We start from the raw sequence: 14,060 nt of genomic DNA, 5'->3' as shown, positions 1-14,060 counted from the left end.
CAATCATTTGTATGAACGTCTATTTTGAAGGAATACAGCTCAAAGAGCGAGATGTGAACTACAAAAGGTTGCGCATAATCATGGTTTCGTTATTCCAATAAAGGTGCAATCTAAAGGACACCTCGAAAACTTGGATGACGCTGCTTAAGACCGTGAAGGGCCATGATATTGGGGAGTTCCGTTCGATATGTTAGTGGGTCCTTGAACTGCTATAGTTGGGAATTTGGGAGCGTTCGGATTGTCGGGAACAACGTAGCAAGGGGCGTAAGCCATGCCGGTCGTGTCTCGGTACACATAGACCGGGAGGGTCGGAGTAGAAACAGGAATAATGGACGGGCGATTGGGGGACGGTGCCGAGGAGGCCGGTGGGATTGTGGTAGTGGAAGACGAACATGATGGCAGAGGAGGGACTGGTTGGCCATCATACACCGACTCCGCAGCCATCGACCTCACAGATGGTGCCCTGGAAAATTGGACGTGTTGCGGCCCACTGGAATGCTGAATAGACGTCTTTCCTTGCTGTGGAGAGGGACGTGAAGGCAGAGGAGGTACTGATGGATCTTCATAAACCGACGCAACCATAGACCTCACAGATGGAGCCCTGGAAAATTTAGCGTGTTGCGGACCAGTGGAGTACTGGATAGACGCCTTTCCTTGAGGCTGGCGCGGAGATGAGGGCAGGGGAGGAACTGGCTGGTCATCGTGTATCGATGCAGCCATTGACCTCACCGATGGAGCCTTAGCAATCTGAACGTGTTGAGGCCCACTAGAGTATTGGATAGAGGTCTTCCCTTGTTGAGGAGAGGATGCATAGTGGACTGAAGCAGACACGGACCTGGTAGAAGGTGCCTTAGACAGCTCCGGAACCGAAACTTGGACGGCATGAATAGATGGAGGCGGGCCTGGGGACTGAGGGGATGGTCTCTTGATGCGTTGAGCGTTGGAGCGACGAAGACTAACCCCCGTGGTGCCCATTGTTTCGTTGAAAGTGGGTTTGCGGTCTTGTGAAGTCATGATTGCGTTGGTAATTATCGTTATCGTGAGTTCCTTGCCAGAGCTCCGTCGCCCAGTTTTATAATCTAGAGTCAGAGGTCAAAGCGAGTCGGTTCAGGCGTAGAGTTCATGAACTTCCAGCGGATCGGAGAACGCTTTGACTTGGTGAAACGGACAGAGCGCCCAGCGTGTCAGGGTCCAGCCGCGACCGTCCATCGCTCGCAGATTCAAGCCATCGAGTATAGCCCTCTTGGTCGTCGCGCAGGCCCGAGCGTAACTTCACGAAGAAAACGCGGTCCTTGGTTTTCAGCATTTGTTGTTTGAAGTCAGTTTGGAAGTTCAATCATGGGAGACAACCTAGTTGACCGAGACAGCAGAACTCGAAATCCGCCAAAGTCGACCCAATAACTTGAAAACCGGTAGGGGAAACTTTCCGATACATCCCTGTCGCCGATGAGATGGGGTAGTTTGCTGGGCCTTTCAATCTCAGATTTGGTCCTTGAGAAACAATTAGGGAACGACAAAACAATGGCCGACACCTGGGCCAAATCGTGAAATGGAGCCGCCAGATCATTACGGCAATCATGGATTTTGGTCGGAGAGAAAATGCGCTCAAAGTATCCATCACTAGCCCAACTTGACCGTGATGGAAAAAAACGGTTTGATGAAAAGGGAGAAAAAATATGACCGAGGTAGGGGTCGAACCTACAATCTCCTGATTCGCGTTTCGTAGTCAGACGCGATGCCATTTCGCCACACGGCCTTGAAAATCGATGGGAAAACAAACTATCCGTCCCGAAAGCAATCGTGGGAAAGGAATTCATCCATCCGTCAAGCGCCAGCTGTGTTTGTCCCGATTTCTCCTTCTCGTCTCTCTGACGAAATCCACATTTTTCTGGCTTACACCTGCGCAAAGCCCAAAGGACATGAACCTGAATCTCTTCCACTCACTTGCTCAGAAAATCCCTCTTCTTCATATGTGTGCGTACAAGTTTTGCCTTATCTCTCTGCGACCTTGCTGATACCACAATTGACATAGAATGCGTGCCTTTATTTGGTGCCACTCCTCGCAGAGGCAACGGGAACGTAAGGGCTCTCTCTCTTCAAGGAAGAGACGCCCGTCGTTTCCTTCGCGCTCACTATGGTGGCATTACGCGCAATGTTAAGACAAAGAGCACTCTTTCTCCTGCCACACCCCGTGAACAGCTGCAAAAGTCACGTTGTTATGCGCACTCTACTCGCTGGGTATAACAGGCGTCATTGTGGCCTGACTCCTCTACTCCATTCCACCACCAGTTGGTTCCTCCAACGAAGGAACAGTAAACCGCTTTCCGTTTCGTGCACTCTGTCGACTCACGCATCATCGAGGTTGCTAGTTGATATCATGTCTCCGAAGGAGAAAACACCAGACCTCATTAGGGACCACGAGACCGGGGCCACTGATGTAGCGTCCTCCCCAACTGGCGCGAACAAAGAACGGATGTTCAAAACACCAGGCTACGATGCACAAGATCCTCCTCCCAAAGACTTCAGTTGCCCACCTTCCCCAACCAAGCCATCCACCAACATCCCCTTCCCCTCCCACCATGGCCATTTGGAGAACGTGGAAGAGTGGCTCAAGAAATGCCACTTCTTCAACGACGCGGAGAACAGATGGGAAATAGGCCACCTCTTAGACCCCAAAGACCCATCCGCTCTTTCCTTCGCGCTGGCGTTGACCGAATTGATTGTCGAGTCTTGGAGCCAAGACGAGGAGGGTCACTCCAGAAATGTATGCGTACCAACACCTGACGACTACAACAAGACACGCAAATACCCTGACATTTACATCGTCGGTGACATCGAATACGATACATTCCTCAGACCTGGAACGCCGGAACTGGTGGCGATTGCTGTTTCTGAAAATATCAAAAATGTAACGAGGCATATCGAGAGCCTCCAGTCTTATGCACAGTAAGCATTCGAGACTGTCATTATACTTTGGTGCTAATAGAACCCCACCATACAGGCAAATGTTCAAGCGCCAACCCAATCGCAACTTCGCATTAGTGCTCCACATGAATGAGGAACACGCACGGCTTTACCTGTTCGACAGGATGGGCCACGAATACACAGACCTGATCGATATCCACGCCCAGGCTGCAGAGTTTGTGTCCGTCGTTATTCGACTGGTTTCTTTCGACGCCGCTACACTCGGATTCGACCCTAGCATTACCTGGACACTGGACGACTTGATCAGCCAACACACCCAACAAGGGTATATCCACACCGTCAACGCGAAGGGCCAACCCCGCTCCCTCCACATTGGTCCCTGCCCGAAATTCATCGATCCCACCCTTGCTGGACGAGGAACAGTCATCTGGGACGTCGTCGACCATGTCGGCTCGCCACTCATTGTCAAGGAGGCCTGGCGGCTGGTGCGTGACGTCAATCGGGACACACCCGAGTACGAGATTTTGAAGAAGGCTCAAGGAATTCGAGGTGTGGTCCAAATGGTTGACTGTGAAGAGGTCGTATGCAAGACTTCGGATTGGCGCAAACGTTCGACCACAGCGTGTATGGTCAAATATCGTATCATCATGGTGAAGGGCAAGGAGACGATGCGGTATTTCCATCGCTTCCCACCGGAAAGGACGTTGGGTACGCTGATAGCTGTTGTTGAGGGTACGTATGCGTTTTTTTGTCGAAACAGGCTCGCTCACTCGGCGCGATAACTCCAGGCCACCGAGATCTTCTCCTGGATAGAGGCGTCTTGCATAGTGATATTAGCGTCAACAACATCCTGTTTGGATTGATAGAAGGCGGGCTACTCATTGATCTGGACTACGCTGTAAACCTTGAACCTGGCGCTTACTGTCGGAAGTCGACCGAACCACGGGTACGTCATTTCCCCTCATTGCCAGTGTTTTATCCTGAGCTAAACCCGCATCCAGGGAACCTTCCCATTCCGATCGCTCAACAACCTCGCTGGCAACTTGGGGCTACCACAGGGCTACACCGACGACCTCGAAGCGATTTTCTACATCCTATGTTGTCTCTTCCTCAGATTGGACGGGAAGGGATACGAAGTCATTTACGCGCTCGACTCGAACAACAAGCGGGTGGTGCAGAGGATTGACAAAAGGAACGATCTCATAGTGGAGACGGGGGCGAACGTTACGGACGAGATGATGCAACTCATGGATTGGGAAGACATCCAGCACCCCGATAAAGCCTACTTGGCTAAGTTGGCGTTTCTGCGGGAAGACAAGAGGACATTCGAACAGCAGCACCGCCTCACGTCGTCGAAATACTGGGACCTCCCGACCAGGCGCTGTTGGGACTTGATCCACGACCTCCGGGAAATGTTCTGGGAGATCAACGTGATCAAGTTCCCTTCCTTGGCCAGTAAAGCAGGACGACCCGACAAGACCTTTAAAGACCTACACGAGAGAGACCAGGTGGAACGCTACTATAAGCGTTTCCTGGGTTACCTCCAGCAAGCCATTGTCGACATTCAAGATTCACGGAGGCAGACGTCGGGTCAGGACAGGGTCGCCATTCGTTCTCCTGCGCCACGGATACCCACTCCTACCGATTTTAACCGCGCGAGGCCCATGCCCAAATTATCCCCCCACATTCCCCCTGCGGGTACACGATCCCTGGCTCCGTCGGGACCAGTCCTGACCCGAGATGCGCTGTCACGAACGCGACCGACCGAAGAGACCTCGCCATCACCACATACCGCAGTAACGAAGAGGCTACGGGATGTCAGCGACCCGAAAGAAGACAAAGCGCGCGACCTCAGTTCCGAAAAGGCGACCAATCATTCGAAGTCATCGCCTCAGGGTACCAAGGGAAAGAAAGGGTTGAGGAAGCGAGGAGTAGAGTACACCAGTCCGCAAAAGACCAAACGACGGCGTCAGGCAAACGAAGAGGGTTAGTACATGGTGCAATTGGGATGCCTTGTGCATCGCGATGCTGGAGAATAGGGAATATACATGTGCTGTAATTTAGGATATTAACACCCCCGTACACGGAGTATAAATACGACCGGAAAAGAAATGTACAATGCTTATACGACACACTGCATTACTTAGTGTCCGAGAGAGGATAGGAAAGTATGTAAACGAACGTGAGATTCGATTTTTCAAATCGTATAGCGGAAGAACTGGGAGAAGAAACCATTAGAAGGAATCGACTATAGGTGGAGAAACACTTACAGAAGCATAGTCGCCCCTCTCTCGCTCTTTTTCGCGCATCTCCTGTGTGTACCACTCGTCGCGTGAAACGATCTTGCCCCCTGCAGCATCCATCTCCTGCCTCAGTTCTTCATCTCGCCTGTTATTCTCTCTTCGGAGGTAGACGTGCATGAAGAATGAAAGAACGAGGCTCATGGTAGTGGTGGCGATGAGGAGACCGTGTCCAGCAAAGTATCGTGGTGCTTCGGTGGAGCGGTAGGTGAACGCTGCAATTACACCCCCGAGGTTTCCGAAACCTTAATAACGATAATAAGGAAGCCCGCAGAGATTAAGGTGGTAAACTGTACTAACCGACATGCATGGCGATACCAACTGCTCGCTTGGTCGCACCACCGATGTTGTTGCCGTTCCACGCAACTCCCAATGGCACATTGGGATAGATGCTATCGTATCCGGTCGCTCAATCAGCATCTGACAAAATTCAGACTAACATTGATCACACTCACCCACAAACTGTGAAGAACGTCCCAACATATTGGGCAGCAGGGCTGTGACTCGAGATCAACATCACAAAGCCAATGATAGCAATGACGCAGAATCCCATCATGAACAGGCCTCGTTGTTTAGCGCGATCGGCGAAGAGACCGCCGAGGATGGTCGCAATGCAGCCGGCGACGTAGGGTGGCACGCTCATGAGTTGCGATTTCTCGTTGGTGTAGCCCATGGCTTTGACAATGGTGGGGAGGAAGAGGGAGATAGAGTAGAGTGGGGTGTAGATGCCTAAACAGAAATGAGCTTTGAGGATAACAGGCGGATCATTCGTTTAGGGCGTACCGATGGTGATAAGCATGTGAACGTAGATCTTCCAGTCCTTGAGGGCATCCCAGAGGTACTTGCTGTTGTACTCATCCGCCAAAGACGTCCTATCTTGCTTGAGCCTCGTCTTGACTTCAGTCCTCTCTTCCGCCGTCAAAAATCTCGCACTGCATATCCCCAATCAGGTGACGCCGATCAGCACGGTTATCACCCACAACGACAGACAGGTAGAGCCACATACGTCTCGGGATTGTCGTGAATGACAAACTTGGCAATGAAGGCTACGACAATTGTCACCAACCCTTCCAGGATAAAGATCCATGCCCAACCAGCCAAACCTCCGACTCCTCTCATCTCCGTGATGCCTCTGGCCAAGAGTCCGCCGAAAGCACCGGCAAGGGTGGCAGCGGAGAAGAAGATGGCCATCCTCAGGCCGCACTCATGGCGGCGGTACCAAAGAGTGATGTACCACGTTACTCCGGGAAACAGCCCACCCTCGCACAGTCCCAGAGCCATACGAGCGATCAGCAAGCCGGGGAAAGATTTCACAATTCCCATCAGAGTCATGCCTGCAAACAAGGAGCATGACACCAATATCAGTGATTAGTCGCGTTGTCCATGGAGATGAAATGCGCAATGGGACTAGCGGAGTCGAGTGAATAAAAAAGGTTGGATTGGGACTCACATAATCCCCAGCCGAACATAATAATAGCAAGCCAGAGGGATGGGCTAGTTCGCTTCATCATAATGTTACTTGGGATCTCCGCAGCGACGTAGAATGGAAAAAAGACGGCAAGAGCGATCTGAAGACAGCAGCAGGTTATTCCGACGCGTCTGAAAAGTAGAAGTAAAGAGTGGCGTACGTTGTAATCCAACCCTTGCATTCCCAGGTCTTTCTCCAAAGTATCGAGTCGCGCATTTCCGATGTTGGTACGGTCAAGGAATGAGAGGCTGGATGGTTGCGTCGGTCCACTGACCACAGCAGCGATGGTTATGCGGACTCACAGATAAAGTAGCGACAAGAACGGTACAATGTTGATGTCCAGTTTGCGGAGTAGTCGCCGGGTGCGCTTGTCGTCGAAAGTGGGGCCCGCCGCCTCAAGGGATTCCGCAGACTGGATGGTGGTGGTGGCCACTGGCTTCTCGAGAACCTCCTGAGAGGAGTCTTGAGATTTCTTGTCGTATGGCCCGGGAGCAGACATGGTTACTAGAGAGACAGCGACCGGTACCCCAGGAAAGGACTGCGGATGAGCCAGAAGCCGATAAGAATGGGCGTTCAACTGCCCAGGGATGTGGGGGACAAAGAGTGCTATCAAGAGCTATGGGTGAACGATTCAAGATTAAAAGCGAAACGACGCAGATGACATTACATACTGATACATTCGTCGCGGTATTCGGTTCAAGCTTTGAGTCCCATCGTAGATCCGCTGAAGCCGAACGCTAGCCAGTGACAGTAGACATGGTTGGAGTAAATGGCGATGCGCAGAGCGTGGCATGGGCTTGAGATTTGAATTAAACCCTGCAGCGGAGATGGAGATGAAGCGAGAATAACGCGTGCTTGGGGTACACAGGATACCCATTTGCGAAATGCACGTCTGTTGATTTGTTCGATACCTTCGGCCACACTGAAACGCCTTCCAATCGTGAGTAGTCCCAGTCGAGCTGCTTCGCAGTTCCGGACGATACATGACGTTAGAATGCTTCCTTCGAGAGAAATCCGAGTAAAATTAGAGTGGGGCCTATAAATAGACTTTGGTAGTCAAACAGATCAGTTATGATTTTAATCGGGTGGATGACAGGTCACCCACGCGGCTCGGTGCTTTGTTGAAGATATGACGACCTCTGAGTATGAGCTTCCAGTTAGTATGGAGAGTCGGCTGCGATATGTACCGGCGCTAAGAGGGATACTGCGCGACAGGGGAAGCACCGATGTTCCCTGGTAAACGTGGCTCGGTTGACGATTGGGGCGTTATTCCGATTTTTCGAAGGGAATTCCATCTGTGGGTGGAACATAACCTGCATTGTCCTTTTCATTTCCCGACGGAAACAAATGGGAAGCGATTAGAAGAACGGAGCGACATCGACATCTGCCAGTAGTCTCGTTAACCAGCCTCGAGTTCGATACTTGGAGAAACCGCGAAATCCCAGAAGCTCGGATCGATGTTGCCAGTGCCAATAAAGACCCTGTCCAGTCCAATACAGTTTGACTTGAATGGTTGCCACTACGACTCCATAGTGTAGGTCCACATCCCTACACGGGTAATCCCCGACAAGAGCGCATTGAGGGATTGTTTGCGCCAGGTTTGCACCAGGCGTGATGTCCTTCCAGACAACTTCCAGAGTTAGACAACTTTCAAAACAGATGGATTCTGGCCGCCCGAATAAGCAGTGGATCGACTGGAGGCGCATGTCAGGCAGGGTGTCCGACAAGGAACATAGATAACGCTTCATAATTCCCCAAGAACCAAGAACGCATACGCAAGTGGTCGGGATGTTCGGGTCTCCCTTGTGTCCGGCTCGTTGCTTCCGGTTCCCCAGATGAGACGCAATCAATCGAGCACGCCGCCGCTGCTCGCAGAAAGCCTCTGTGTACATCGGTTCCAGCGTCTAGTTGCCTTATGGCCAGTAGAAGATACCCACAGACACCCGCCGAATTCAGTACAGCGGGGCGACCGTCGGTACCGCTGCCCGTGGTCAAAGTTTCGTCAAAGTCGTGGTCGAAGTTGCGGAGAAACGTTGTCGAGGCTCAAGTCGCGGCTGGGGTCGGGCCTCCCGGCTTCAGCCTCTGAATCAAACACACCAATCTTTAACAAACAAAGCCAAGCAAAAAATGCTCTATAAAAATTCGAAGCGCAGTTTTCGTTGATTCCTCACTCATTTCACGATCTCGCTTATTGTCCCCTTGCGATGATGTTACAAATTGTCTTCTGCTCGCAAGAGTCTACCGCTTGATCAAGATCAACGTTTCCTCCTCAGCTGGAGTGCCTTCGTCTGTCGAGAAATCGATGTGGAATGGTATTCCTTACCAGAGGTGGTACATCATTTTCCGCTTTTCTGTAGATTAGATTGGTGTACGGTAGCTGCTGTATAAAAAAAATGCTATCCCGTCTTCATGCATGAAATTCGTTACACAAACGATGATGCGAACAAGGGTAGAGGCTACAGTCGGGTAATGAGTTTGACTATTGAATCTAGGAGGGAAACACCCGCGAAATCGGGGTGGCTGTCAATCCGTGCACCGGTGGCCCGGGGAGGATCGCGAAGAACGGTTCTTTCGTTAGGCGCCCGAGATGGATTCGAGGCTCTAGTAAAGACCAGCCGCATTCTGAGCATGCACTGCCAGTCAATTGTTTATTGCGTAGCAACAGAAGGCAACTTGTAACGAAATTTTCTTTCTTTGAACCCAAGTATACGTAGTACGAAAGCCCATGATGGCGGCGAGAGCAAAAGGCGGCCACAGCGGGCGGGCCCAATCAGAGGCGGAGGCTGCAGTTTCAGGTAGACTGTCCATATGGTATTCAAATCGTCCATTACGCGTAGGTAGCAGATACTGTAGCTCCACATCAGCCTTGGGTCACCACGCCGTCCTGCAGCATACTAGCACCACGTATCTACACCCTCCGATTAATCGACTTATGTCCAGAAATAAGGCGCAACTAGTAAAAACCCAAGCCTCAAATCAGCATCTTTGTCCCCCCAGACAGTAGGTTTTAAACATACCTCCCGATCGAACTTCCGCTTCCTCTGTTCAAACCTCGCCCGAATACCTTCCTGAATCTTCTCCCGGCCCTGCATATGCTCCTCAGGACATGACGGGTCTGAGACTGCATCTCCGATACCTCCACGCTGAGCAGGTTCCAAACTCGAGACCGACGGCACAACAGCAAGGAGGCGTCTGAACACCCTACAGCAACAAGCTCGTTCGTCCAGTCCAACTTGAACACCCTCCTCGCTTCCCCCATTTAACCCGTTACCGTCATCGCCAGATAACGAAGGAGGCTGGTGCACCAACCCCAACTCCCCAACTTGAACCGAACTCTCCACCACATCGACTAACAACGCCCAGTCGCGCAGCGTGAGCGCGGGCCTATCATCGCTGGCCCCGGCCTCGCCCACCCTGTCATCGTGGTCGTGGAACAAAGTTCGAACGTGCTGGTCCTCCAACGACCCAGGGAGCCCATACAAAGGACGACCATGTTCGATGGTCGAAACGACCAGTCTATCCGCCATTGCAGAACTTGGTCCCCCTTCACCACCACCACTACTACCCCTCTTGCCCATCAGCGACCCAAAACTCGACGAGCTCGAATGTGTGCTGGAGTTGCGATTGGAATCGGAATTGGAGTTGGAGTTGGACCGTGATTTGGTGTGGGAGTTGGATCGAGAAGGCGAGTTGGAAGAGGGAGACGACGAGGTCCTCTCAGTGGCGACAGTCGACGTTGAACTGTTAGTCCTTGACGCAAAAGGACTAATGAAGAGCGGACTCGTGTCTCCCTGCGCCTTAGGTTTCGAGTTAACCCCCTCGCCATGGCCGTCGTCGCTACCAGAGAAGCGCCTCCGAGCAGGTACAGGCGTCGACTCTACATCTTCATCCTCGATGTTGAACGACGAAAAGTCGAGAAAATTCTCGTTGCTGTCGTAGTTGCTGGTGATTCTGAACGAGTCTGTTGAGGTGGCAGAAGGCGAAGGTGGAGATTGAGTTGGGGATACTCTACCCAGCGGGTCGTTATGATCGAAAACAAGATGAGGTCGACAGGTACCCTCGATACGAAGATGTCCTTGAACCTGACTCGTCGTGCACCTAGCCACACCAGCACCAGCACCCTTCCTCCCTTGCTCTTCCTCGCCCTTCAGCGAAACCTCCACCACAAGATAATGATGCCAATGCTCCCTCTCCCATCCACCCGCAGTACCACCATCAGCTAGTCCCTCACATACACCGACACCACCAACCCCAACTCCATCCTCATCCAACGACGAGTGGCACCCAGCTAAACACCTCCGCCACTCCACCCTCGAAACATACAAATTCCTCATGCGGGAATGAATGTCTGCCACAGCGGGCGTACGCTTGAGCATGGTCTGTCCTAGGACAGCCCCGAGGTACACGTCGCACCATTCCCGTATGAACGTCGGTACCTCGGGGAACTCATGGATGGGTAGGATGGGCGGGGGTGAAGGTGGGGTGGCGAGGAGACGGGCCCGGGCGTGGCCACTCCGTCCAGCGGCCGAGCGGGGCGAGTCCTCCTGGTACATCGTCGATCCTGAAGCTCGACTAGGCATGATATAGAAACCAAATCAACTGTGCAGGACTTTTGTTAGCGCGGGTGGCGAAATGAGCGAAGTGATAGCCAGGAAGAAAGGGAAGAAACATAAATACACGTTCCACATACCCTCTTCTAACAGTAGCGGTAATCCCATTGGAAGTAGTCAAAAAAGGTAATCTGAGTCACCCCCAACAAAACTTGCTGTTAAGCGCTGTAGCCTGTAACAACATCATCAGTCACCCACTCCATTTTTGTTATGAGTACGACAGGCATACACATACTAGTTTTTTTCAGCGCAGAAGATCATTGTTCCCCGAGTACATTTCGTCACGGCATCGGTTTGCGAATACTGGAGGAATTCCAGCATCATGAGCGGGATGCACAGACATTGTAAAGCAACGTCGGCACGCCACAGCGTGCCGATGAGATATCGGTGTAAAATGCTATGTTGCACTGAATGAAGGACGTGTAGCAATACCCTTGCAGGAGTCCAATATGGCTGAACGGGAAGGGAAGGCGTGATAGAGGGTAGCCAGCGTGCCCGCGGGGAGCGTGAAATCCTGGGTAGGGCTGAGTGCATCGAGAAAGAAATGCAGATCCTGGCGTCAAAGATCGAGAAACTAGGTGTCCATATGGATGATCCTGTGCGCCCATTATGCCATGATGAGGAGTACACCGAGGGGCGGCGTCAACGTTGACTAGTGACTGGTGCCGACAAGCTTCCAGAATCCCTAACGATGTCTAGAAAGAAAACAGAAGGTTAACAGCGGAACACAGAATGGCCACGGGTCACTCACCAAGAATAGCTCACGTGCAGGTGGTGTCGGTCCCTCGTTCAGCGTGTGCCCAACAGGCGTTTCCCCTGCTCTGATAGGATCTTCGCTGTTTACTGCTGCCTTGCTATGCTGAGGATGGGGGCTGGCCAGTCGACACATGAGGTCTCAATGGCGCTGGTAAACGACACCGTAAAGCGGCATTGGTGTTCCGTAGGCTATCGGATTGCAGTCGACCGCTATTACTGATGTCAGCTACTCAGAGGTAAGCGTCAGAGAACTGAAACTGACCTCTGGATCCTTGACTTCTGCTCGCTCGGACATCGTCGCCACATATAGCCAGTTTGTGGTATCCCTGCAGTCGTCTGCACATGCCCCCCCCCGGCCCTCCTCACCCATCGCTCGGGCCCACGCCTGCCCTATCGAGTAACCTGCACCGAACGGCGATGTACGCCCGACTCTACGGGGCTGGATACGCAGCGTCTGGTGCTGGCTGTGGCCGAACCAGTCAGGTACGTTCTTTATCCTCCAACGGACACACTGTAGCTTCTTCGACCTGACCCATCCATTGAATCTGTCTCGTTTCCTGGTATGTGTAGCTTCCATGCACAGCGGTTTATCGGCTGTTTGTCGATGAGTAGTGATGTTCGTTGATTTCGATGTAGTAGTTCAGGCCTGTCATGTCATGAAGGACATGAGTCGTCGCGTATAAGAAAACGCGTAGACGAGCTCATCCAGGGCGTGAGCCAGGACTCTAGTGCTGCCGTCTGAACCCAGCATGGTCCTCGTATCTCGCGCTGCTGGCCTGGGCAGGCAGGGGGAGGCCAATCAGCCTGCCAATGGAAGTAAAGCTCCAACGTTCAAATAAAATGCTAACTTCCCAGTCAGCTTTAAATATCGTTATCAAAAGTCCAAAGGTCTTACATTGAAGGTATGTTCCTGTCTTGAACCATACGACGATGATGATGGCGAGAAGAAAAAGGGCGGGAATGTCAAACTCGCCTATCATCCGGACGACCCGCGTTCGAATCCCAACCGTACACCACCATTTTGGCGAGAGCCGTTGGCGACATCAGGGTTTGATGTCGGTTGACCTCACGGCCAAACGTCAATTGACCTTGTCACAGTCTCCGTGAGATGTCCGGAACTTGATCTCGCGCCGACAATTTGGATGATCTTGGTCGACCTGTGGTGAAGCTCTCGCTGAGCTCATAGGCAAGATCCCCGAGACCCCTCCCTACTCAGAATCATAAACTGACCTGGGTTCGAACGGTTAAAAGATTGGGTGAATTTTATTTAACTTTACAATACTGTACTTTGTCTGCTTCATAATTAGCAAGGAAATTAGGGCCAGCGTGCCCGAGATTCATGCGCTGCACAACATGAAGTCGGACTTGGGAGACGCGACTGGATGCAAGGCTGAGCCGCGAGAAAGCCGCCAGCGGACTCGCCCACGTGATCGATGGTTCATATTCAGGTCGCGGCGGCGCGTCGCCAGTCCGTTCGCTCCCTCACCATCCTCAGCGCGGTGCCAGCGACGAAATGGCCTTCTAAGCCCAGCCTCCTTCCCCCTCTGGCGGTAAGTTTATAAAACTGGTGTTCTGGCTGCTCACGTCTAACATGCTCTTCATTCATGCAGGACGAGATCCGTTGGAACTGGGGATGGCCTGAAGTACTCGAGTATCTGTAGTCTGGGTCCGCTGAGCTGTCTGGCAATAACTGTAAGTCGTCCACCGGTCTCTCCAGTATTTGACTAAGAAATAATTGCAGACTTCTCCCATGAGCTTTCGCATCGTCTGGTGATTCAGGGTGGAGTGGATGCGCTGGCACTGGTACCTCGGCTTTTCGTTTAATGTGTAGGCATTCAACGTACTTAGCATCCTGTCTTCTGTACATAACTATCTTGCGAGAATACAATTAAATTGTCACTGTACCAAACGTTCAAAGCTAAGGTCCCAGAGCAACCAATGAAAAATGAAAAATATCGCGCTTTCCCTGGCCAATGCATCCATCCCGCTGTGACCTTGACC

The 14,060-nt window shown here is 52.0% G+C and overlaps 6 protein-coding genes and 1 non-coding gene across 7 annotated transcripts; 2 read left to right on the top strand and 5 right to left on the bottom strand.

Annotated features, from left to right (window-relative positions):
• Positions 1–144: 144 nt before the first annotated feature.
• Positions 145–1,014, bottom strand: CC1G_09644 (hypothetical protein; the record flags this gene model as incomplete). Its single annotated transcript, XM_001839689.1, has 1 exon — positions 145–1,014. One exon carries the CDS (start codon positions 1,012–1,014, stop codon positions 145–147), a length of 870 nt encoding a protein of 289 aa, XP_001839741.1.
• Positions 1,015–1,677: 663 nt separating this feature from the next.
• On the bottom strand, positions 1,678–1,756 carry CC1G_20228. Its single transcript has one exon. It is a non-coding gene; the product is annotated as a tRNA-Arg (tRNA).
• Positions 1,757–2,377: 621 nt separating this feature from the next.
• CC1G_09643 (other/FunK1 protein kinase) lies at positions 2,378–4,916 on the top strand (the record flags this gene model as incomplete). The annotated part of the gene is made up of 4 exons (XM_001839688.1): positions 2,378–2,946; positions 3,002–3,657; positions 3,714–3,871; positions 3,927–4,916. 4 exons carry the CDS (start codon positions 2,378–2,380, stop codon positions 4,914–4,916), a joined length of 2,373 nt encoding a protein of 790 aa, XP_001839740.1.
• A 206-nt stretch (positions 4,917–5,122) lies between these two features.
• On the bottom strand, positions 5,123–7,192 carry CC1G_09642 (hypothetical protein; the record flags this gene model as incomplete). The annotated part of the gene is made up of 8 exons (XM_001839687.2): positions 5,123–5,143; positions 5,196–5,440; positions 5,526–5,617; positions 5,681–5,954; positions 6,009–6,157; positions 6,232–6,559; positions 6,676–6,824; positions 6,996–7,192. 8 exons carry the CDS (start codon positions 7,190–7,192, stop codon positions 5,123–5,125), a joined length of 1,455 nt encoding a protein of 484 aa, XP_001839739.2.
• A 2,431-nt stretch (positions 7,193–9,623) lies between these two features.
• CC1G_09641 (hypothetical protein) lies at positions 9,624–11,246 on the bottom strand (the record flags this gene model as incomplete). The annotated part of the gene is made up of 1 exon (XM_001839686.2): positions 9,624–11,246. One exon carries the CDS (start codon positions 11,244–11,246, stop codon positions 9,624–9,626), a length of 1,623 nt encoding a protein of 540 aa, XP_001839738.2.
• A 709-nt stretch (positions 11,247–11,955) lies between these two features.
• CC1G_09640 (hypothetical protein) lies at positions 11,956–12,429 on the bottom strand (the record flags this gene model as incomplete). Its single annotated transcript, XM_001839685.2, has 3 exons — positions 11,956–11,988; positions 12,055–12,162; positions 12,322–12,429. 3 exons carry the CDS (start codon positions 12,427–12,429, stop codon positions 11,956–11,958), a joined length of 249 nt encoding a protein of 82 aa, XP_001839737.2.
• A 379-nt stretch (positions 12,430–12,808) lies between these two features.
• On the top strand, positions 12,809–13,833 carry CC1G_09639 (hypothetical protein; the record flags this gene model as incomplete). The annotated part of the gene is made up of 6 exons (XM_001839684.2): positions 12,809–12,875; positions 12,941–12,961; positions 13,158–13,221; positions 13,367–13,609; positions 13,670–13,751; positions 13,801–13,833. The coding sequence occupies 6 exons, from the start codon at positions 12,809–12,811 to the stop codon at positions 13,831–13,833; spliced, it is 510 nt and encodes a 169-aa protein (XP_001839736.2).
• Between the last annotated feature and the right edge of the window lie 227 nt (positions 13,834–14,060).

The sequence above is a fragment of the Coprinopsis cinerea genome, assembly GCF_000182895.1.
Source record: "Coprinopsis cinerea okayama7#130 chromosome 11 map unlocalized cont3.11, whole genome shotgun sequence".
Lineage (NCBI taxonomy): Eukaryota > Fungi > Basidiomycota > Agaricomycetes > Agaricales > Psathyrellaceae > Coprinopsis > Coprinopsis cinerea.
This window is presented reverse-complemented; position numbering and strand designations above follow the sequence as displayed.